Source organism: Tursiops truncatus, chromosome 13 (assembly GCF_011762595.2).
Source record: "Tursiops truncatus isolate mTurTru1 chromosome 13, mTurTru1.mat.Y, whole genome shotgun sequence".
In the NCBI taxonomy this organism is placed as follows: Eukaryota; Metazoa; Chordata; class Mammalia; order Artiodactyla; family Delphinidae; genus Tursiops; species Tursiops truncatus.
Window position 1 is genome coordinate 6,021,768 of NC_047046.1, and position 24,526 is coordinate 6,046,293.

At 45.5% G+C, this 24,526-nt stretch overlaps 1 protein-coding gene across 11 annotated transcripts in view; it reads right to left on the reverse strand.

Moving 5' to 3' along the window:
* ZNF664 (zinc finger protein 664) overlaps window positions 1-24,526 on the reverse strand; it is a 198,058-nt gene that overhangs the window by 144,163 nt on the left and 29,369 nt on the right. For 6 of the 11 annotated variants that reach the window (XM_073789950.1, XM_073789948.1, XM_033836745.2 and 3 more), the window contains 2 exons: window positions 21,793-21,856; window positions 19,695-21,687 (listed from right to left, as the gene is read on the reverse strand). In XM_073789950.1, coding sequence (XP_073646051.1) covers window positions 20,306-21,091 — 786 coding nt within the window. In that variant the 5' untranslated portion in view covers window positions 21,092-21,687; window positions 21,793-21,856 and the 3' untranslated portion in view covers window positions 19,695-20,305. Of the gene's footprint in view, window positions 1-6,351; window positions 6,465-19,694; window positions 21,688-21,792; window positions 21,857-21,995; window positions 22,091-24,526 lie in introns of those variants that run through there. The other 5 variants (XM_033836748.2, XM_033836747.2, XM_033836746.2 and 2 more) reach the window with 2 other exon arrangements.

Below are 24,526 nucleotides of genomic sequence, written 5' to 3' on the forward strand. Positions count from 1 at the left end.
AGGCCTGGGAAGAAGAAATGCCTGAGAGCCGATACTCAGCCGTCTCCTGTGTTCGTCGTCATGGAGATAAATGCTTCTGTAAGAAGAGTTCTTGGCCTCCCATGAGGGCAAAGACAGAACTTCTTATCAATCAGGCGACTCTAGGATACCCACCATAGAAGAGAAACATGTCCTGGTTGCCTTGAGGGCCCTAATATGGGGAAAGATTCACTTCAATTTGAATCCATCGGTTCTAATAAATTCACTCTCTATTCATTGATGGTTGAAAAGATAATGAAAGTAGAAACAAGAGACAATTAAGAATTAAAGATAGGGCTTCCCTGGTGGTGCAGTGGTTGAGAGTCCACCTGCCGATGCAGGGGACATGGGTTCGTGTCCCGGTCCGGGAAGATCCCACATGCCGCGGAGCGGCTGGGCCCGTGAGCCATGGCCACTGAGTCTGCGCTCTGCTACGGGAGGGGCCACAACAGTGAGAGGCCCGTGTACCGCAAAAAAAAAAAAAAAAAAAGAATTAAAGATATTGCTAACTTTTAGGTTTATACTGATGGAGCTGGTGTAATCTCATTATTGCAATGAGGTCATACAGTTGGGAAAAGCCTCCCCTTTCTGACTGTCAGGCATCCAGGCATCTTGCTTCAAGACAGGCCCACCTGTGTTAGCAAAGGTGGAGACGCAGATATTCCTGCTCCCTGGTAGCCCAGGTGCAGGCACGTGGCCGAGCTGTGACCACCTAGGTACCGTGCTGGGGTGAACAGTGTCCCCCCCAAATTCATGCCCACCGTGAACCTGTGAATGTGACCTTATTTGAAAATACAGCAGCCATACAGACACCCCTGCTTGGGACCTTGAACCCTGAGGGTGTGATACAGAGCCCAGTGTCGGAGGACTGGCCGCCCAGGTAAAATGGTACGAACTTTTGGTTCTTAATTTCCTTTTCCTGCCCCACCAGGAGCAAAAGAAATCTGCTTGGTTTCATCCATTTCCCTCTTTCCTTCTTTCGGAGTTTCCATCCCCCGACAAACCGTTCCATGGGTGATGATGTTTTTCGAACAAAGGATAAGGTCATTCTACCTCCTGCAAACTCACCCAGGGCCAAATCACGGGGCTGCTGAGTGGGCAGCACAGAGAAATGAACCATAGCTGATCACTTCCGACTGTGGGCTCCAGGGCCAACTTCCCAGCCACTTTCCAAGTTAATTCTATCTCTGCAAGCGCCGTGTTGAAGATGGAACTTGTTTCCTAGGTGTGTACACCGCGTTCCATTTTTAACATCATGGGCTCCAACATGAGGGAGAAATGGATTTTTAAAGTTGGGCGATCCCATGAAAAAGCAGCATTAAACAGGGTCTTTTGAATTTTCTTGGATGGAGGGCGTGCTGCTAACTCAGCCTTAACCACATAATACAAGAAGTTCAGGGATGCATCAAACTTCACGGGCAAGTTGGAAAAGTGATTTCTCTTTTAATCCACAAGGCAGAGTGAAGTGGCTGGACTTCCATCTTACACCAAACTTGGGTCAAAGACTGTCTCAGCCGGAAACACGGCCCGTGCCTGGGTGGATGCCAGGAACTGTGCCAGCCCTGCCTCCCTCCTGAGAGGCTGCAGTATTATTACCCCCATTGCACAGTAGGGCAAACTAAAGCCACATGGCCGGTGTGAGACGGTTCTTGATTCGAAGCCAGAACCCATGCACGTAACTGCCCCTTGGTGACGAAAAGGGGAGTCTAAGGGAGAATGGGGGAAAAATATATAAATTTTCAGGGAAACATTTGTACCTTAAACTTAGTAAGGTGTGTTGGGGGAAAGATCAATATTTACGTAAGTTGGTATATGTGTGTACAAATCAGCCTATTAACTGGGGATCTAGTCATGACCAAAGATACCACCTTACTTCAATGGACCAAAAGCATCTTATATTTTCATTTTATTTAATACATCTATTTTCACTCACTAATACCATCTCTTTCAAAAGTATGAACGAAAGATCGCTTAAATCCTTTCTTTATCTGCCGCTTCATTTATCTTTGTAAATCGAACAGACTTCTCCCACTGACTTATAATGTCAAGAAGGCTTTCTATTTGTATGAAAATGATTTCAGGTTTCATCTTGCTTAAAATGCATGTATTTCGGGGCTTCCCTGGTGGCACAGTGGTTGAGAGTCCGCCTGCCGATGTAGGGGACGCGGGTTCATGCCCCGGTCCGGGAAGATCCCACGTGCCGCGGAGCGGCTGGGCCCGTGAGCCATGGCCGCTGAGCCTGTGCGTCCGGAGCCTGTGCTCCGCAGTGGGAGAGGCCACAACAGTGAGAGGACACAACAGTGAGAGGCCCGCGTACCGCAAAAAAAAAAAAAAAAAAAAAAAGCATGTATTTCTTCATTTCAACACTATCATGCTCCCATTTAAATAATACAAATACCTCCCACTTTTAAAAAATACAGACTTTCCACTTGAGAAATACTTCCCACTTCACATATTGAAATTTGCATTTAGAGGAGATCTGGGTAGCGCCTGAGGCAGGACATGGAGCCTCTCCTTTTCTAAACCTGGGTCCGGCTCCTCTGGTCCCTCTTCTCCCCAGGCCTCACCCATGGGCCCTGTCTTCTGTCTGCTGGTCTGGCCGTAGCAAGGATCCTGCTAAGTCCCTTTAGAAAGGATCTCTTACCCTTGATATCTGATCGCCTTGTCCTACCTTCAGCAAGAATCCCGCTAAGTTGGTTTAGCAAGAATCCCTGCCCGTGATGTTTCCTCTTCTATCCAACGACCCGACCCGTCATTGACTATAAATCCCCAGCTGTCTTTGCTGTATTCAGAGTTGAGGCTGGCCTCTCCTTCACTGAGACAGTCCTGACACCTACAGTCCTAAATAAAGTCTTCTGTACTATTTTCACAAGTGTCAGAATAACTTTTTTTTTTTTTTGTGGCTGTGCCACACGGCTTGCGGGATCTCAGTTCCCTGACCACGGATTGAACCCAGGGCCACAGCAGTGAAAGCCTGGAATCCTAACCACTAGGCCACCAGGGAACTCCCCAGAATAACTTTTTTTTTTTTTAACAGGCAAAACATCTCACCACTTGAAACCATCTGAGTGAAAGAGTATTATTAATATAATGCAATATATTAAAAACCCATATATTTAAAAACCAATATTCAAAGTAAGAGTGCTCCGAGAGCATTCCAGAACATGCCTTCTTTCTCTGCTCTCCCAGGTGGTCTTGTTCACGCCTACAGAATTCAGAGGTGATTCTCAGCCATTCTCCCCATGTCATCCCAACATAAGTCCCATCACTTCCGACTGGACCAATTGTTCTCCCCAACTCCCCCCCACTGTCCCCTCTCCTCTCCAACCCACCAACACCACCAGTCACTGCCCCACTGAAAACTCCCCCGTGGCATTCAGAATAGTGGATACGTTACAGACCTCCTAGCTCTGGGCCACCCAATCCCTTCCAGCCTTCCTAAACACATCTTATGTTCCAGAACCTTCTGGCCTTTCCACCTTTGCTCCCGACATCATGACATCCTGGAACATCCCCAGTGCCAGCTCACACCCACCTGCATGTCTGAGCTTGACTCCTCTGACCTCAGGCTCGCGCTGAGATGTGCTGTGGCTGCCTTATCTTCCCTATGGGGGCGGGAGAATCACCAGCCGGGAAAACGTTTCATTTCTTTGCCACCCACAGCGCCTAGCCCGATGAATCAGACGTGGTGGGTATTCAGTAAATGCCCATTAAGCAACTGAACAAACGTCACCATTGAATTCAGCAGGACAGAAAACACGGACGGAAAATCTGAAAAGATTTGTTTTCTAGAAGGACATTTGATCCCTGCTTGCCAGGCCTGACGAATTTAAATCATTCAAAGCGAGCAAGCGCCCTCTTGTGGCCACAGGATGACAGCACATCACAGAAAAGAGTTCAATTACGGAGTTCTGAGATTTCCCACCTGGGGGTTTTCTTCCTCCTGAGCGTAGGCAGGGGCGCAAAGAAACCATTCCCGTGAGGAACCCAAGGTCAACGCAAGTGGCTCAGTAGCTCACTCGGAGAATTTAGCTCCTCCTCACGCCAACCAGGTAACAGGAACTGTGGCTACATCAGGGAATTTGATCCCTCCCGCTTGAAAAGCCCACCAACTAATTGCAACGTGGGGACCTTGATTGGATCGTGGCTAAAACAAACCAGCAGGGACTTCCCTGGCGGTCCAGTGGTTAAGACTTCGCCTTCCAATACAGGGGGCGCAGGTTCCATCCCTGGTAGGGGAGCTAAGATCCCACATGCCTCGGGGCCAAAAAGCCAAAACATAAAACAGAAGCAATATTGTAACAAATTCAATAAAGACTTTAAAAATCATCCACATCAAAAAATAAATAAATAAAATAAAACAAACCAGCAGTAAGAGGCATTTGGGAGAATCAGCAACAAAAAAACCTTGTACGCAAATGTTCGCTGCAGCCTTGTTCATTAGCGACGGAAAAAAGAAACAGCCCAAGGGTCCACCAACGAATAACGGTGGTATATCCATATACTGGGATAACACACGGCGATAAGAAGGAGCAAACTACTGAGACACACACACGTGGATGGGTATTACACATCGTGCTGCATTAAAAAGGCTCACACAAGAGTACATTCTATTTAACCGAAGTTCCAGAAGAGGCAATGGTAGGAAAAATTGGAACAGGGGTTGCCTGTGGTTGGGGTGGGGGGGCTTGACTGGGGCCTGGGGGAACTTTCTGGGGTGATGATAATGTTCTGTAACTTGATAGGGGTTTGGGTTACACAGGTGTATGCACTTGTCTTAACTCATCAAATGTTACACTTAAAATGGGTGTCTATCATTATATATGTAAATTTTACCCCAAAAGGAACAAAACGACAACAAAAAGATGCTAAATCTTATAAATGACATGCCGATGCTGAAGTGTTTGGGGAGAAGAATACTGAGATCTGCACCTTGCTTTGAAATGCACTGAAAAACTAAGATGGATTAATGGACAAACAGAAGGATGGCTAGATGGACAGGTACATGATAAAGCAAACAGCAAAATGTTAATTGCAGGACTAGTGGTGGTGGATATGTATATAGATGTTCACTGTAAAATTCTTTCCACTTGTCTGATGTTTGAAAAGCAATATGATAAAATCTTGGGTGGAAAGATATTGGGGGATATTTGGATATAGACTGAGCAGTAGATGACTGAATAAATTCTGTTCATCTTTACGTATGATGGTGCTGCTGTGGTTAATAGGAAAATGTCCTTATGTTCAGAGATCCATATTCAAGTATTTAGAGTGAAGTGTCATAATGTGTGAAACACACTTTAAAATACTCCAGGGAGAAAATGAAGCTAAGGGCTTCCCTGGTGGCACAGTGGTTGAGAGTCCGCCTGCCGATGCAGGGGACATGGGTTTGTGCCCCAGTCCGGGAAGATCCCACATGCCGCGGAGCGGCTGAGCCCATGAGCCATGGCCGCTGAGCCTGCGCGTCCGGAGCCTGTGCTCCACAGCGGGAGTGGCCACAGCAGTGAGAGGCCTGCGTAGCGCAAAAAAAAAAAAAAAAGAAGCAGCTAAAATTGCAAAATGTTAATAATTGTTGTATCCATGTGATGGATGTATGGGTGTCAATTATTCCATTTTCCGTCTTCGAAGTGTTTCACAGTAAAAAGGAGACACGCTCTCTCAAGGAGCTTGAACTCCAACAGTGAGTGAAAGTTCTGTCCCTTTTCCCTTGTCTGCTCGCATTGTTATCTTTTTCCTTTTAAAAATTAAGTCCATGATGAGGATGAAGAAAATCTGTTGATAACGTGTCATCTGGTGATGAGCATCTCATGAGAAGGGAAGTGTAAAGAGAATGAGTGAATGATGAGATAAAAGACAAAGTTAACAAGGAAGCAAGTAATGCAAAGGGAGAGGACAGGTGCCTGTGAGAAGGAGGGACTTTACCTGTTCCCGTAATTCTAGACAGAATATTTGCAAACATGCCCCGCCCCCCAGGTTTCCTGTCTTGGTCACTGTCATTCCCCGGTATCTACCTCCAAAGTCAAGACCGAGATGCTGCTTGCCACATCCCATGAGCCACCAAGTCCAGGGTCTTCTGCCTCCTACATCTCTCTCTCCAGTTAACCTTGTGCCCCTCAATGACCTCGTCTGTAAACTGGGCATGATGACACCTGCTTCCTGAGTTGTTGTCAGGATCGAATACTATAGCACAGTGTGTCTGCTGCGGCCAGAATACACAACTGTGTGTTTCTTTATTTCCCTTGCGCACACCTCCCTGGCACTTAAAGCCCTCTCCCAAGCGCTCTAAATATATCACCCAGATGCTTCAACTTCCAGCAATAACGTCTTACTTACAGTTTCCCCAACGCACGTCGTAACTTCACGCTCCAGGTCGTCATGGAAATCAGCAGCTCTCAAAGTGTGGTCAACAGGTCCCCATGGTCCCAGCATCAGCATCCCCTGGGAACCTGATAGAGACAAAAATTCTCAGGTGCCACCCCACACCCACGGAATAAGAAAATCGGGGTGGGGCTCAGTGATCTCTTTTCACGAGTCCTCCAGCTAATTCTGAAGGATGATGAATTGTGAGAACCGTTGGGGTATTCCATCTCCTCTGCTTGGAGTATGCTTTCTCATTGTACCTGTCAAACTCCTATGCATCCCTTAAAGCCCTCCTGTAGGAAGCCTCTCCTGGATCCATAGCCCTAGATAAGGTTATTCATGCTCACCTCTGCACTAACGCTGTACCTTGATCCTACTTCTTCTGTAGGTGTTCTATGACCCCGTGCTATAGTTATTTGTTTGGAAGTCTTTCTCTCCAACTAGGCTAAACAAAGGTAGTAAGGAGCATGTTTGATATCATCCTCTGTATTTTCAGCCCTTAGCAAGTAAGTGCCTTTCACTCAAGGAAAGTTCACCTGCTTGAGCTGCCTGGTGGCCCAACTAGCTGTCCAGGTGAAGGAGGTAACTCCCTAACTGATAGAGCAGCGGTTTGAGATTCAGGATACCTGGTGGAGGTGTTTGCTTTGCGTGTACTTTTATTTTATTTGAAAATCATATATATCCATCCTTCAATTTCATTTATAGGAAGAGTCGAATATTGGCAATGTTGTAACACCTTTGAATTTCTTAAATGCATTTCCTGATTATCCTCAAGCTGCAATGATTTCCCTCCAAAGATGGTAGCACTTTGCTTTCAATTCGATCCAATAACATGATGTGTGATGTGTTCGCCCAGATGGTAGAAAAGACTGGCTGACATGCCTTTTGCAGGAGATGCGGCTGTTTACCAGAAGCGAGTCCTTGGCCAGGTTAAACTCTCTAATAGTAGTAATGCCAGCCAATATTTACTGAACGCTCCGTCTCTGCAAGGCCCTGTACTCGTCTCCCTTCAGCTTTACCAGAGCCATATGCAGTAGGTACAGATCCTATTCCCACCTTACAGGTGAGGAATCTGAGGCACAAAGAGGTCAAGCAACTTGCTCAAAATCACGAAGCTAAATAGGGGACCAGGATCACAGCCAGGAAAAGTGCCTTCAAAATCCACTCCCGGGCTTCCCTGGTGGCTCAGTGGTTGAGAGTCCGCCTGCCGATGCAGGGGACGCGGGTTCGTGTCCCGGTCTGGGAAGCTCCCGCATGCCGCGGAGCGGCTGGGCCCATGAGCCATGGCCGCTGGGCCAGTGCGTCCGGAGCCTGTGCTCCGCAACGGGAGAGGCCACAACAATGACAGGCCCGCGTACCGCAAAAAAAAAAAAAAAAAAAAAAAAAAAAAAAAAATCCACTCCCACTGTGATGGATGTTTTGTTTTGTTTTGTTTTTCTGACTCGGCGCTCTAAATATTCCTCCAAGGTGCCTTTCCTTTTTTGGCTGCTTTTTTTCACCGTGTTTAATATACACCATGTTCACCATTTTAGCCATTTTTAAGTGTATGGCTCAGTGGCGTTAAGTACATTCACACTGTGTGCAACCACCATCCATCTCCAGAACTTTTTCATCTTCCCCAAAACAAACTTTGTCCCCATTAAACACTAACCCCCCACTCCCCCTTCCCCAGCCCCTGGCACCCACCCTTCTACATTCTGTCTATGAATCTGACTACTTTAGGTATCTCATATAAATGGAATCACACGATATTTGTACGATACTCAGCATAACGTCCTCAAAGTTCAACCATGTCGAAGCATACATCAGAATTTCCTTCCTTTTTAAAGCTAGTAGCCCATTGTGTGGATAAACCCCATTTTGCTTATTTGTTCATCCATCAATGGACACTTGGGTTGCTTCCACCCTTTGGCTATTATGAATGATGCTGCTGTGAACATGGGTGTACAAATATCTGTTGGCGTCCCTCCTTTCAAGTCTTCTGGGTATGTACCCAGAAGTGGGATTGCTAGATAGTATGGTGATTCCAGGAGACCTGGTTTCTTGCTTAGCTTTGCCCCCTCACTTTTGTAAGTCACTGAACACTCTTTCCAGTGTCCCATGCATAAAATGAAGACGGAATACCTTTTTCCCTTTGAATTACTATGACCATGACAATGATAAGTATATTAAGACAGAGATATCAGCTTCTGAACTATAAAGGGGGTTTATGAGTTCCATATATTGTTGACTGGAGGGGGAGAAAAGGAGGCAAAGAAGGAATATATATATATATATTTTTTTTTGTTTGTTTGTTTGTTTGTTTGTTTGTTTGTTTGTTTTCGGTACGCAGGCCTCTCACTGTTGCGGCCTCTCCCGTAGTGGAGCACAGGCTCCGGACGCGCAGGCTCAGCGGCCATGGCTCACGGGCCCAGCCGCTCCGTGGCATGTGGGATCTTCCCGGACTGGGGCACGAACCTGCGTCCCTTGCATCGGCAGGCGGACTCTCAACCACTGCGCCACCAGGGAAGCCCAGAAGGAATATTTTTTAACCACCCATAACCTCAAAAGCTTTTCTGTTCTCTAAGCTAAAATCTGCCCTCCTGGGCTGCTGTGCCGTCTAACTAACTTCTTAGCATTCTTATATTTTTAGCAGAACTTTCTTTGGTCAGATAATGGTCACTGATAAGCCCTACAGGAAAATGAAAAGGGAAGATAACGTTAATCTGCTGACACACACGCTTGGGATATTTAGAGCCAAAAGAATTGCTTTATCAATAGGCTGTCTTATCAGAGATGATTCTTGGCATGCTTCACCAAGCAGTCGTTTAAGAGTTTTTTAAAAACATTGTCATTTGTAGTATGATTTACATGCAATGATCTGAGCCCTTGGAAGGAAACCCACTTTTTCAAGCCACAGCACAAGTGAAGTAATGGTTTGTAACTCAATGATGTATATGCTAGACTATCAATTTTCATTTTATATTATCTCAGAGAAATTGCCTGATGAAATCACATCATGCTTCTACTTTTTATAGAATACTACCTCTTGTAAACGCACGCACACACAGTCTTCTTAGCATTAATAATTGTATCTTTCGATCTTTTAAATCAGTGATCACTGAAGGACGAGCCTAGAGGTAATTAACAACTTAGAAAGAATTCACTAAACATATGAAACAAAGTAAATGGATTTGGAGCATGAGGTTCAACATTAGATAAGAAAGGCGTAAGTCAGAGAGAGAATGGGTTACAACTTGGGACCATGAAGTTATACATGAATAGTGGTGGTTTAAAGTAGTTCAGAGAACAAGTGGAGGATGGCAGTTTTGGGGTCTCCCCTCCCAGGGGTAAAAATATTTAGAAAGCTGCATGAAAATTGGGGACCCGGATGGATAATCACAAGGAACCTGTTATCCCAGCTCCTGACCCGCCCCTTTTGACCACTAGAGGGGGCCATCTGTACATTTCAAGCCACATCACCGCTTCATTTTTCCAAAGCGAAATGACTCCATTTTAACTTGGTGGACCCCGAATAATCAAGGACTTAATTTTTGGCCTCTCTAGTCAGGCAGCATAGAACTGTCAAGTTTTTAATGCCCAGCAGCTCTTATTTCTTTATGTAAAATAACTTTGGCATTTGACTCTGCCATGCTAATAAAATGTATCTCAGCAGGTTTATTTTATTAATTTTGTTCTAAAATGTATCAACTCTAGAAATAGGTGAGGGAGACTAAGAGGTACAAACTTCCACTTACAAAATAAATGAGTCCTCCGGGATGAAATGTACAGCGTGCAGAATACAGCTGAAATTGTAAGAGCTGTGTACGGTGACAGACGTAGCTAGACTTAACCTGGTGATCATTTTGTAACGTAAAGAAACCTCAAATCATCATGTTGTACATCTAGAACTAACGTAGTGTTGCAGGTCAATTATACTTCAATAATAAATAAATAGATGTATCAACTCCAATAAAGGCAAGAGCGACACTATTTCCAGTAAAAAGTAAATAACAAAGCAAACTGTTCTTCGGTCTTAGAGGTTTTTTTGTTTGGAAAAAGGAAAATGAACATCTGTCTTAAAAAATACCCCAAACTATCCAGAGAAGATAAACTCTTCAGTGTATGATTAATATTCAACTATGCATGAGTGAATCAGCAACTTCTAGGTGACTATTCTTTACACGGAGAAAAAAAAAAAAAAAGGACCCCAGGTTGGCTTTTTCCATCAAATGATTGGCTCTTTCCCAATCACCTACATAACTTGCATTTGCTCAAGGAATGTCAGCTAATCTGATTATATTATTCAAAACTAAATCATGAAGGCAAATGAAATATAATGAATTCCAAAGCAACCTATCATTTTATTATTCCATATTCGCGGGGGTTATCCGAGTGATTGCTTCACCCCATCAGTCTGCATATTAAAATTGTGTCGATACTCAGAGGCAGTTATCAGAGGGGCCAGAGGACTCTGGGGGACTTGTACGCTATTCTGTGCATGTCCTCTGAGAGTGTGAGAAAAAGAAGAGAGAAGAGACCCCAGGTGATGCTACAGAGCTGATGAGGATCCCAAGCCATTTCGCTGCCGGGGTCCCTGATGACAGCGGCCTCTCGAGCCTCCAAGGACACCCTGCGCTGGGCACGCGAGGTTGGCAACAATCTGTTTCCCAGGCATCTCGAAGCCCAAGGATCTCCTGAGGATCTTGACTAGCACTTCCGCTGAGATGGAAACTCTTAATGCTGGAAAGAGCTATTCACACTCGGTCTGCGTTAGGTCAGCACCTCGGCCGACGTGAGATCAGAGCACGGGGGAAATCGGGAAAAGACCTGAGAATACCGACTGGCAAATGCCCTAATGCGTGATTGAAGGCTGGAGTTCACGGGCTCTGGTTTCTGGTCCTTCCCCTCCTCAGAATGACTGTCCTGTAAGTACCATTTTTGTTTATTCACATGGGGCAGAAATTTCCGTTGGGCTGGTCTCACCTGATGCTGTCGATAACTCAATCCCTGCAGGTGCATGGTCTGGACGGCCCTTGGACCTGGTCAGGAGGGGCCCCTGCCCTGAGCCCCATGCTTCAGAGGGCCCCTCTCAGACCCTCTCGGGGGCCATGGGGATGTGCCCACCTGGAGCCTTGCCTCTACACCGTGCTCCAAATATCCACACACACCCCCACCGGATGTTCCTTCCCAAACAGCCCAGGCCTGCTCTCAGGGTCTACGTGAGCCTTTCTTCCTGTGCACCCCCCTCCAAGCGAGCTGCTGCTAGAGATACCCCAGCCCAAAGACCCACAAGGGGGCAGCTCCAGGGTGGAGGTAGGAGATGGACAGCACTTGGACCGTGAGCTGGGGTGTCCTCCCTCCCGGCCCACCACGGCCAGCATGGAACTCCAAGGCTGAGCGGGCTTTCAGTAGGAGAAGAGAATATATTTTAGCGAACACTTCGTTAGCTCGATTTCTAACTTTTAAAGGAACAGACACATGGGGTGTGGGTCCCCATTTGTACTCTTACTCCAAGCACCAAACAAATTAGGGGCTGCATTAGCCAGGGCTCTCCAGAGAAACAGAGCCAACGGAATAGAGACAGATGTATAGCAAGAGACTTTCTACAGGGACAGGCTCAGGGGATTAGGAAGGCTGCAAAGTCCCATGATCTGCCATCTGCAAGCTGGACACCCAGGAGAGCTGGTTCCAGTCTGACTCCACAGGCCCCAGAACCAGGAGCGCTGGAGCTTCATTTGCCAGGTTTCTCTACATTCTGCCCAGTGCCACCACCGCTTCCAGGCACAGCCAGGGGCGCCAGACCCTGCACTGGCTCAGCCCAGCTCTGACGGTCAGCGCCATCCTTTCTGCAAGATCCAAACACCACCAGGGACTGCTGCCCCCTCGACACGGTGGGCACCCACTCTGTGCCAGGCACTGAGCTGAGGCCTGGACCATCCTATGAGGGACAGACTCTCAGTCATAAGTTCTGTTTTACAGATGAGGAGACTGAAGCTTGGAGGTGAATAAACTTTTTTGAGGTCACACTTAGACACGCTGGAGGGACCCTGAATCCAGGGTGTTTGGGTACCACCGCCCTCTGGCCCCGCTGATTCTCCTCACTTATGTAGCTCTGAGCACAGCACAGATGGTATTTTGTTGGTACGTGACTAGATCCAGGGGAACCCTACAGTGTGAGCAGTATCAATTGAGCATCTACAGGGCACGTAAAGCCTAGTAGCATCTGCCTCTTAGGATTTCCGCCTCATCCCCCTTTGAATAATTCCAAACCGCTAAGACTTAGAGAGTCCCGGAAAACCCAGACCACCCCCCAAGAGCTGTACCCCAGCGGGCTCTGCAGCCTACGGCTCTCGCTGCATCCCATCACCTCAGGGCAGTGCCGGGACGAGAGTCGACCTTGGCGTAGATGGTTGGCCCCAAGTCGGTCCAGTTCCATGTGTCTACCCTGGGGAAAGTGGTCCACGTGGCCCGGGGTGGCCCTGGCCTTGATTCCTGAGCCTCACACAGTCTTTTCCCAAGGTGCAGGTGCCCAGAAGCCCTGGGTCTGATTGTTCTTGTGAACCCAGGCCCTTCTTCCCTCTCCCCGCTCCCTGGGGAGCATGTCACCAGGGCGTGCAACCTCTCTTTAGAAACCAGCATGGCCTCCCTGCTCCCTGTGCAGCCCAAAGGGCTCCCCACCCACCCCAATGAGGGTCTCCTGCACTCCCCCTATGACACCCCTTCCCTGAACACTAGAGCCCCTTCTCATCCTTCCCTCCGGCAGGTGTGCCAGGCTTGGCAAATGAAAAAAACACACGGCACTCGGCTAGATGCGAACTTCAGATTAACAATGAATAAACGATGAATAGGTTTTAGCATCAGCAGGTCAGATATCTGAAATTCAAATGTGACGGGGCATTCTGCACTTTATCAGGCAACCTTACCTAAGGGTGACTCCCCAGGACCCAGGGGCCCCACCCCCTCTGCCCGGGGACCTAACGGTGCTACATGTTGTGTGTTATCCTTATTTTTCAAAATGACTCAGCGCAATGATAGGTGAGAGGAAAAGAACATATAATGGTCTTGATAAAGATCAACCATGTAAGTTCAAAGGCTTGGTTTACTTTTAATAGTTCTTATCTAATAGAATTTAAGTCTATGAAAAGTTTTACTCATTTTGGTCTCATCCGAGATGTGTTACGTGATACCATCACTGCCATTCATCTCTGAACAGTTTTACTGGTCTTGATCTCCTCTCTAGCTGTCAACTTGAGGGAAAGGGGATGCTTTGCTTGTTCTGTTTCTAAATCTCCAAGTGGATAGGATTTTTGTCTCTTTCTCAGCAACTTTGATATGTATGATGTTATAGGCAGAGAATGTGGCCTGTGGGATTTATGCATTTTGAAATCTGGTGAGATTTTCTTTCTGGCATGAAACATGGTCAGTTTTTATGAATGCTCCAAGGGGGTTTGTTGGCACAGAGTTCACGGACAGCTGACAGATCACGTTTGTTAACAGTGCTGGTTGATTTTTCTTTGTCTAGTTGATTTGCAGATTTCTGAGAGAGGAGGATTAACGTATTCTGTTGTGGTTGGGAGTTAATTTCTCCTTGTACCTCTAAAAACATAAACTGTATCTTTCAAAGCTATGTTTTTAGCCGAACAGATGTACACAACCATTTACCTTGACAAATTATTCCTCTGATAAATTGATGCTTTTTACCTTGCATTCTATTTTCATTGGCAAGGCTGCCACCACTGGCTTTCTTTCTGTTAGCATTTTCCTGGTATGTTTTTCCATTCCCTTATTTTCAACCTTTTGTGTCACCTCTGTATTGTAGGTGGTCTCTTGTAATCAACGTGTACACATATTTGTGGTGAAGTTTATCATTCAACTTGAAAATGTCCGTAAACAGCAGAATTTAACCCATTCACGTTTACTATGATGAATGCTATGTTTACATTCACTCCTGCCATCTTATTTTATACTTCTTTTTATTTCTTTTCCTGATGTTTACTGGATCGAGTGAGCTGTCTTTGCATGCAACACGTAGAGAATTCATTCCTCTCCAAATATGACCTGTTGTCAACAGTGACACTGTGTGCCCTGCTTGTCATCAGCTGAAATCTCCAGCTCCTTCCCCACAGGACATTAGAGGCCGGACTTACCCTCTGGACTAAGTCCCTGTGGGTCTTGAGTTTATCTCAGAAAGGGAGAAGGGGGGGCATGCAGGGGCAGAGGAACGCCAGGGTAAAAAGGATATTCTGGGGACAGACCGGATGAAGGCTCAAGGTGGTTGATTTAACCATTAATAAGGAGATATCGCCTTAATTTTGTATGCCAAGCAAGTGGAGTGGACACAGAAATTAAACACAGAAGGACACGACACCAAGTGATGTGAATAGGTTTATTTGAGAATCTAAACACAACCCACACAGGCACTGGGGACCTTGCTCCAGTTTTACAGCAAGAATTGCCTTCCCTGCAACCGAGAGCCGGACTCAGTTGTGGCTCCAGCACTTTCCATGCATGGAGCCGACTCTTCCCACCTCCAGCTAGTCCCTCTGAAGGACCCAGCTGTTCTCACCCACACGAACTCTCTCACATTGCTCACAGGACTTTTCTCTTGAGCACATTACGTTATACTGTAACATGGCTTTGCACTGAGCCCAGGGTCACAGCACATGCACACGCAGCTTTCATGTTATGCCAACAGCCTCTTCTTTCTTCACAGCACAGCACGAGGTTACTTTTTTTCCATTCATTACACCATTGCTCTCTGTTTGTCCCAGTGACCCACCACTGTTCTGACCTCTTAGATGCCCCTTTGCCCAAGGTCCCTACACAATGAATAACAGTGTGGCTCAATCAGTGTTCTTTATCCATTAGAGTCCCAAAATAAATAGGAAAGCCCGCCTTCCTAGAAAAATGTCTACACCCACAGATACACAAACCCCTGCATACACTTTAAGAAGGTTCTGGACCTCTCTGAAAACCATCTACAGACGCTAGGTTTAAAAGCTCTCTAAACATGGCGCTCCTACCATAATTCATGATGCAGAGAAGATCTGGGCCAGGGCCAGCTTCATTTTCCAAAGGAGGAGGGGGAGTCTGAGTGAACCCATTTTCAGAAGTGGCACCAAGGGAGCAGAACTGGCAGGGTGCACACAAAACCGGCTACAAAATGTAAACATTCCCCTGAAAATCAGCAAGAGCAACTTACACATGCTATTATTTTACTTTAAAAACGTATTTTATTTGCATATACCTACATCTGAACAACAAAAGCACTTTGGTCTAACCGTCACCTTCCTCCGAGACCTCCGCCGACACGTTTAACAAACACAAGGCCCCGGAATCTCTGGAATTGCTCGTGTGCCTCTTAATATTTTAAAATATAACATGAGAATGACTTTTCTTTTTTAATGTTCTCATGTCCTTCTGACCTCAGAATTACTCTGCCTTATGCACACCAGGAGTGGGAACCAATGGGTAACACACAGAGGCCTCCCTGCCCGTAGGGTTTGGGGGACCCCGGCCTGTGGAAGCCGGAAGCTCTCCCAGAATTTCTGTGCAGTCCTCGGGGCGTACGTCTCAGGGCCGCCCTCTCCGCGCCCCGGCGTCTCTCAAAGTGTTGTACTTACATGTTCTGCCCACTTCAGTTTGGACACAGCACCTGGCCCTTCCACCAGTTTCCATAAGAAAGCCACTCAGACCAAGCATCCCAAGCCTTTTGGGAGGGATTCTGTGGTCCTAAGGGTTCATACAGGAAAGTGTGCAACCTGACACCATTCTACTCCGCTGGGTCCCTTTCCAAGTCTGCTCTGTATTTTCTTGTCTCAGACTATCCCAGGAGACTGCAGTTCTTCGCTTTCTCACCACGTGGAACAGTTCAGCCCTCTCCAGGTCCCACCCCAAACTGAGATGTCCTAACCCCCCACAGGGCTCAGCAGAACCAAAGAACTCCAAATAACACGATTCATCTTCCTTCATAGGCACCTGGGATTAATAACAATTCTTCTGTTGCATTACTAAAGGCTAGGCACTTGATGTGTGTTTACTTAGTTTTCTCAAATGTCTCACAGGTTAGGTATTTTCAAAACCATCTTACGGATGAGAAACCTGAGATTCAGAGAAGTGAAGAAACTGAGTAAGGTCACAGAGTAAGTGCTGTATCACCTTCGTGTTTCCTACCTCTCTTTATCTCAATCCATGTACCAACTCGGCAGTGCTACTTGTATTTGCTTCCTGCCCTGTAATGGTATCAACCTCTTTCTCATCTCTTCCTCGGGGTCTGATTTTACCATTGAGTACTTTTTCCATCCGCTGATACTTGCTTTCACCTATTATTTTCAAATTCCTGAGGATAACAGCAGGTTGCACAGAAAGACTCGCTTAATAATTTTAAATCTGGGGGGGATAACTGAACCAAGAGGTGGAAGGTCCCTTGGAAGGCATCGTGTCCAAGCCTCACGCAACACCAAAGACACACCCACAGCTTCCTCCAGATGGCCCGCGACTGGCCTGGGCACCCACCTTCTCTGGAGCAGACCACTGCAGGCTATTGGGCTGACTTCTTGAAAGAGTTCTTCCTTAAGGTAAGAGACCGTAAAGATACAATCTGCCATTTACTCGGGCTCCCCTTAGAAACTGTGAAGTCGGCCCTGGCTTTTCTCGCTCACACCCTAACTCCTAGCAGGCACAGGAGTGACCCAGTGGGAGAGCTCAAGCCACGTGTGACCCACGTGGGGTCTCTGCCCCACCCCACTCACATCGAAAGGGCCGTCTGGATGGCTTCCGCCTCAACTGTGGAAGCGGAGCCTAGACTCGCCCCGAGAGGCAGGTGGACGCCAGACCCACCCGCTGTCAGAGACTGGTGTGCGGGGTCTGGGCCACCACTGCTTAGCTGAGAAGTGTCAGGCCTTAGCATGGGTGGGAGACAGCCATCAGGGACCAGAGCACAGCTTGCAAAGTGAAAGAAAAGCCTATGGGCACCATGCAGGTAATACAAATGACGAAAATGGGTCACACAGGGAACATGAATTCGTTGCCAACCTTTAAAAATCATTAAATTTTATGTAAAGATCTGGATTGTTGGTTTTTCCTTAAAAGAGCAGATGATGCGGGACCCTTAAGCCTGTATCTCACATGGAAACAAACAGCTACCACTGAGCAGGCGCTGTCCTCTCAGGAGGGCAGGCTCTCTCCAGTCTGCCAGACATGACGACTCCTTTGTCAATTGCTTGACCCCTGGGCCAGAGGGTCCTCGCAACTTGGTTTGCTGGGGCAGTCCCAGTTTAGGCCTATTGTCCTTGTTGAAGTATCAACAGCATCACCCCCTCACTTTATTGTATGGTCACCTAGACATAATGCACAAGCCACCACACACACACACACACACACACACACACACACACACACACACACGCTGACCACTGAATTCACACAACCACATGTCAAGCACAGAACCCTGTTATAAAGTGATTTTATTAAATTGATTTGGACATACTGTAGGTCAAATAATATTTTCCGAAGATAACAATTATGGACTTTAAAGCTCGACATAAAATTAGTAGCTTCAAAAGTGTTAGTCATATTCCCCAGCAACAGCATGATAAAATAATTCAACTATGTAGAAATATAGAACTCTAGGACTAGCTGGAAACTCAGAAATCATTTAGCCTAATGTCCTCATTTTGTAAGTGAGAAAACTAGACTCAAAGATTAAGCAATTTGCCCAAGCTCACATACCTAACAGTAATACAGCTACAAATCAAACCAATTTTTCCTAAACCTATAATTCTATCAGTGATATTTCAACTGGCTCTCTATCAACTAAAAGTCTAGGCTTTTCTCTAACGCTCCACACTACTGTGACATGGAAGTGTGTTAAGACACTACAGTAAATCGTAGTCGAGGAATTCAGGCCTGGAAGGGGCTTTATCAAATAACTAAGCCAGCCCTCTCTTTGCGAAAATGAGGAAACATGAGAAGCAACTTCCCAAGGGCTTGTTAACAGAGATGTCTGGATCAAAATTCAGATGGTAACAAATTTACCCCCAAATCCCACCTCCAGTTTCATGGCTCACCCAGTAAGTTATGTGCTCCTTTTAAATCTCCTTTATGCATTGAGGTTTTAGTTATACAAGAAACCCTTCCAGTCAAACAGAAGAAATTAATTCAAATATGAAGAGAAAATCAAGCTTCGTTTCAGTATTTCGATGACTATTTCGGGTAGTTCATTTTCCAACCTCTCAGACAGTGGACAGAGACCGCTAACCTGAACACCCATTTCAGAGCTTTCAAAGAGCCTTAATTTCCCCAAAGACTTCCTGAGCAAAAGGACTACATGTGGGAAATCAATGAGAATAGGAATGAGAAGGGAAACAAAGTTAAAAATTAGTTGCTTTTTGTTGTCATTGGGGACTTTTGGTCTTCTAAACATTCCTTGAGTTCCTCCACATGAGTTTTTAATACCAATCTAGCCAGAAAAAAAAAAAAAAAAGAAAAAAAAAAAGGCCTATAAATGTCAGGATACTGAGCAGCTCAGTATCTCTCCCCCTCCCCGCTGCACGCTGCCCTCACCGCCGGCCGCCACCTCCTGCTCCGGAAGCTCCCCGGCAGGACCGCGAGCCCCCTGCAGCCGCCCCTGTGCTGCCCCCAGAAAGGCCTCCCTGCCCGCTACCTACCGCTGCCCCCCGCCCCACCCCCACTGCTCTAAATCTTCACCCTAGGTTATTTTCTCTGTATCACTTAATCACTACCTCAAACTACATTATTTATTTGTTTACTTGCTTATCATCTGTCTCCTCCACCAGAAGTCAACGCCACGAGAGTAGGGCCCTTGTCTGTCTTACTCAGTGGTATTCCCGGTACCTGGCACAGTGCCTGGCACGTAGGAGGTGTTCAATAAATACTTGTTGAATGAATGAAGAAAGTTCATGCCTACAAAGGAACTGATATGTAATCCTCAATGAAAAGGTATCGAGGACTCCTACACATTATTGCCCCAAAATCACAGAATCAGAGACTATTATTAGTGAGGCCTCCTACCATCCGCTTCTCCTATGGTCTCCCCAAGCCAGTAAGGGGTTCCCCTTGTTACCAAAGGAGCCTGAGAGGGCAATTCTGGATGGAGAAGAGTTCTAACTTTGCTTGCTTCTTCCTCCCTATTTACATTCAGCTATTTCCAAAAAAATTCAAGTTAAAAATATGTGATGTAGCCACTAGAAAATTAAGTCTGACTAACATAGAGACACAGTGATTAGCAGAATTCACAAAATTAAAGTTCAAGGGCATGTATGTCTGCCAATGATTTCGCCAACAGACAAAGTAAATGGAAATTATGAGTCACCTAAAATCTAAAATGAAATTTAATGCCATCTAGGAAGGGGTGGATATTTATGGGTATTTTGAGGATATACAGGTACAGTGAGTTCAGAAGTAACGGGATATATGGACAGATACGTAGAGGCTGAATCGAGTGGTGACCTCAGAAATACCAGAACACTACTTCGTGGGAGCCGGCCATTTTCAAATGCATTCACCAGTATGCTTGGATCAAGAGAAGGTCGGTCATGAGCTCCCGAAACGGGGGAGTATCTGGGGTGACTTTTAGGTAAAGTGTAGACAGAAGGTGACTCAGGAGGCTGGGCAAGGATCATGGTTTCCTGTGTAGTGTTTCAACTGTGGAGGCATCGTGCCAGAATCCCAGGAAACACACACCCACGACTGGGACCTCACAGCCTGTCCTGGGCAAACACGCGGAGGGATTCCAGATTCAAAGTCAAGCTGTGGAACACACTTGGCATGAATCCAAAAAATCAACCTCACACGTGCCTCTTGGAAAACAATGTTCTGCTGGGGCTTGCTGTAAAAATTTCTTGGGTCAATGTAGGTATTTACAGGGTTTTCCTTCCTAGTGGCACTTATGGGTTTTAGGATTTTTACCTCTTAGCAAAACGCTTTATATAACTGATATTTTGAGATGGTTTCTCTCCTTTGTGTGCACTCTCTGGTGGATGCAGAGGCTGGTGCTCTGACTGAAGGCCTTCCCACACTCATCACATTTGAAAGGTTTCTCCCCCGTGTGCACTCTCTGATGGATGCAGAGGCTCGAGCTCTGGCTGAAGGCCTTCCCACACCCACAGCATCTATAGGGCTTCTCCCCGGTGTGCACTCTCTGATGGATGCAGAGGCTCGAGCTCTGGCTGAAGGCCTTCCCACACTCATAGCATTTATAGGGCTTCTCTCCTGTGTGGACTCTCTGATGCATGCAGAGGCTAGAAGTGTGCCTGAAGGCCTTCCCGCACTCTTCACATTTAAAGGGCTTCTCTCCGGTGTGGACTCTCTGATGCATGCAGAGGTTTGAACTATTGCTAAAGCCCCTTCCGCACTCACTACAGACATAGGGTTTCTCACCTGTGTGAACTCTCATGTGAATCTGAAGGTGTGAGCTCCAGTTGAAGGCTTTGCCGCACTCGTAGCACTTATAGGGCTTCTCCACCGTGTGGATCTTCTTGTGTCTATTGAGCTTTGTCGTGGTGCTAAAGTCCTTCCCGCAATCATCACATTTATACGCCTTCTCTCCCGTGTGGTCTCTCCAATGGATATGGAGCTCTGACAGATGAAAGAAACCCTTGTCGCACTTGTCACACTTATGGGGCTTCTCAGCAGTGTGAATTTTCTGATGCATAAAAAGATCTGCTCTCTCAGAGAAGAATTCCCTACACATGGGGCACTTGTAGATCATGTTTCCTATTTGGTATCGTGATTTAGCGGAGAAGGTTTCCTCACAACTACTACAGTTACAGGGCTGCTATTTCACAGAGTCTCTCACTTGGCCATTTTGGTGCTTATCTCAGGCTGGCTCTGCTCGGGAGGTTCGAGGCCGGCCTAAGCTCTCCCCTGCCTGTCTTTCTATGGAAGGTTCCTCCCTGCATAGTGCTCCTCACTCGGTATTATTATTGATTAGAAAGTGACATTTACTTCCACGTGGACTCTGTAACTCGTTAACACAGAACTTTCTTTGAGATCCTGAGCTGCCAACATTCCAAGGGGCTCCCAAGGTAGAAACCTTTGCGTTTTTAAGCCCCTGGAATCTTCCTCTTGCAGAATAATCTCGTACTTCTCAGTTGCAGGAAAAGGTCTGCACAGTGTACCCTGTAGCCAAGGGTGCGATACTGCGTGCTGGTCTCGGTCACCAGGAGCCTCCCCTTGCAGAGTCACAATGACATCCTGCCTCCTGCACATCAGACAGGAGCCTCCCGGGAAGCCAGCACCTTGGGTCCAGGTGTGTCAGTCCTTCCTGGTGAGGATTCCCTACGCAGGTGTCACTCCGGCAGTCTCCTATAACAGAAACATAAATACTTACACTGAAAATGCCTTTCTTGTCCAGAAAATTGCTATGGATTCCATAATTAATTTTATAAACGTGACAGCAGTAACACAGACCTTTTTTGATCTTGAGGAAGGAGCTCTTATCTTCCAGAGAGACGTGTCTCTTGGATTTGCAGGTCTGAAGAAGAGAATTTGTAGATATCATGCTCCTGTTCATAGCCCAAGTACATAATCCAATTACAACCACTTACTGTAATTATCTGAGCAACATCAAGGGAAGACTATTGAAAAAGAAAAGAAATCCTCAGAAGACCTACATGTGAGTATGAGAAGCAGCTGTCCTGCATAAAAGGCACACGAAGGAAAACGCACTCCACTTGGAACTTCAGAAGGGAAAATGTTGCTTCTGGAGCTGAAACATAGTATCGAGTCACCTCCCAATCCACAGAAAGAATAAATATATGACAGCATCAAATGTCATTCCCTTGCTTAACTGTCCTCCATGGTTTCCTGATGTACTTAAAATCCAAATCCTTAACCTAAAAACCAAGGTCCTGCATGGCCTTGCCCCCAAGCTCCCCGACCTCACGCGTGGCTTGGTGTGTGAGCCGCCTCTCCCCTACGTAAAGAAGGCCCCTGGCTAAGGCTCTATTTTAACCTCTTATTTGATTCCTTCAAAGCGCAGAGAACCTGTAATTATCTTGTTCCTTGCTTCTTGTTCTGTGTCCCGTACTAGACTATAAATGCCAGGAGGGAAGAACTCTGTATGTTGCTCGCTGTTACATCCTGGCAAAGGGGAGGTGGGGAGGTGTTTCAGTTAGCATTTGTTGAACGCATCTCCAGAGTACTTTATGACACCGCCTCTCTCCTGCAGACGTGGCCTGCTTTCTTCTGCTACAGCAGATAAAGGTACATTTTCCAGTGCCTTGTTACCAGGCTTTTGATAACCAACATGGGACAAAATATATACCAAACAGAAGGAGAGGAAACAGAAGAAAATTCCAAAATATTCAATCTGAAATCTTTTGAGGTTTAGGATGCCTTACCCACCTTTTCATGCCCTGTTCTTTATACTCAGTAAATGATACTTCAATTAATTAATGAAATTAACAGATCTTAAAATAACACTCTCCATAATATGTTTTATATAAATAAAGACAGGGTACATGAGGGATTGAGATTTCTTCAACATTAAAACTGCAAAATAAATTGCACTGTTTCTAGATGGAAGTGTTAGAATAATGAAATTCAACTAGATAAAATTTCAGCAAAAAAAATATAGTCAATGTCTGAAAAAGTATATATGCATCTATCCTCTGACCCAGTAATCACACTTCTAGAGCTCTATCTCAAGATATACTGCAAACTAGGAATGACTGATGGCCCAGTTTATTGAGGCAGTACTTGTAACAGCAACATTGCCAGCAACCCAAGGCCCGTCCACTGGGGAGTGGCTGAATCAACTCTGGGACTTCATTCAGGGGACAACTGCTCAGCCATTGAAAACAGGGAATGAGGAAGAGCATGATGTACTGATGTGAGTGAACCCAGATAACACTGTTCACTAAAAAAAAAAAAAAAAAACACAAGGCATAGAATAATAGCTCAAACATGCTACCTTTTGTGCAAAAAAAGAGGGGAATATGAATTATTTAAATATTTCTTTACATGATGTATAAAAGTAAACATGGAGAAGGATAATACAAAATGAATTTTTTATTGAAATATAGTTAATCACAACGTTTTATTAGTTTCAGGTGTACAGCAAGTGATTCTGTTATACATATATATATATTCCTTTTCAGATCATTTTCCATCAAAGGTTATTGCAAGATATTGTGTATAGTTCCCTGTGCTATACAGTAGGTCCTTGTTGTTCACCTATTTTATATATAGTAGTGTGTATACGTTAATCCCAAACTCCTAATTTATCTTCCCACCCCCATTATCCCCTTTGGTAACCGTAAGTTTGTTTTCTATGTCTGTGAGTCTATTTCTGTTTAATACAAAATGAATTTAAATGGGAGGAAGGAGAAAAGGATGAAGTAAAGTTTCTCTGAATGTAACTTGTGATGTAGTTTTGACTTTGGAGACATATGAATGTTTATAAATTCAAAAAATAAAACTAAATAAACAAGAAAAGCAATCCCTAAATTTTGAAAACAAAATGAAGAAAATGAACCTTAACTTTCAAGTTGATGACACAGCCACAAACGACTTTTGAGTACAGCAGACTGATCATACATACTCGGGGGACATTCTGTTGATAAGTAAAGCTGCAAAGAAGTCAAACTTCTTTCAATAGTTTAACTTAGTTATAATAACGGTGGTGTTTTTATAAAGTAGGATAATAAGTTTTTATAAAGTAGGCAAATAAGTCATTACGGTAATGTTGTTAGGAACCAAGATTCGAGGTGAAACAAATGAGATACAAATATAAAATCAAAGGTAAGGAAAAAAATCCTGTAACGTAAAATTTGACTTAGAAACATCAGTTTGAATTCATATCTTTTTTTTTCTTAAGGCTGTCCATCAAAAAGGCCTGGAAGCAATGACAACCGACAGCAATGGTCCCTTCCCTTATAGACCCTTTTCCACCAAATGGCACAGGGATCCTTGCAGAATGTCTGGTCTCAAGGCCAGAGCAGCACTTTATGAAGTGAGCCTGGGACACCTTGTCATGCCAGAATGTAAGAGAGTCATGGCAAAGGAACACAGATGCCAATTCATGAAGAGACTCCTGCTGGCCAAAAATGGGACAACTAAGCATCAAAAGGAATAATGAATGCAAGCCACTGAAACACACTAAATATACAAAACCCCCGAGTTCACAATGACGACAAGGGTT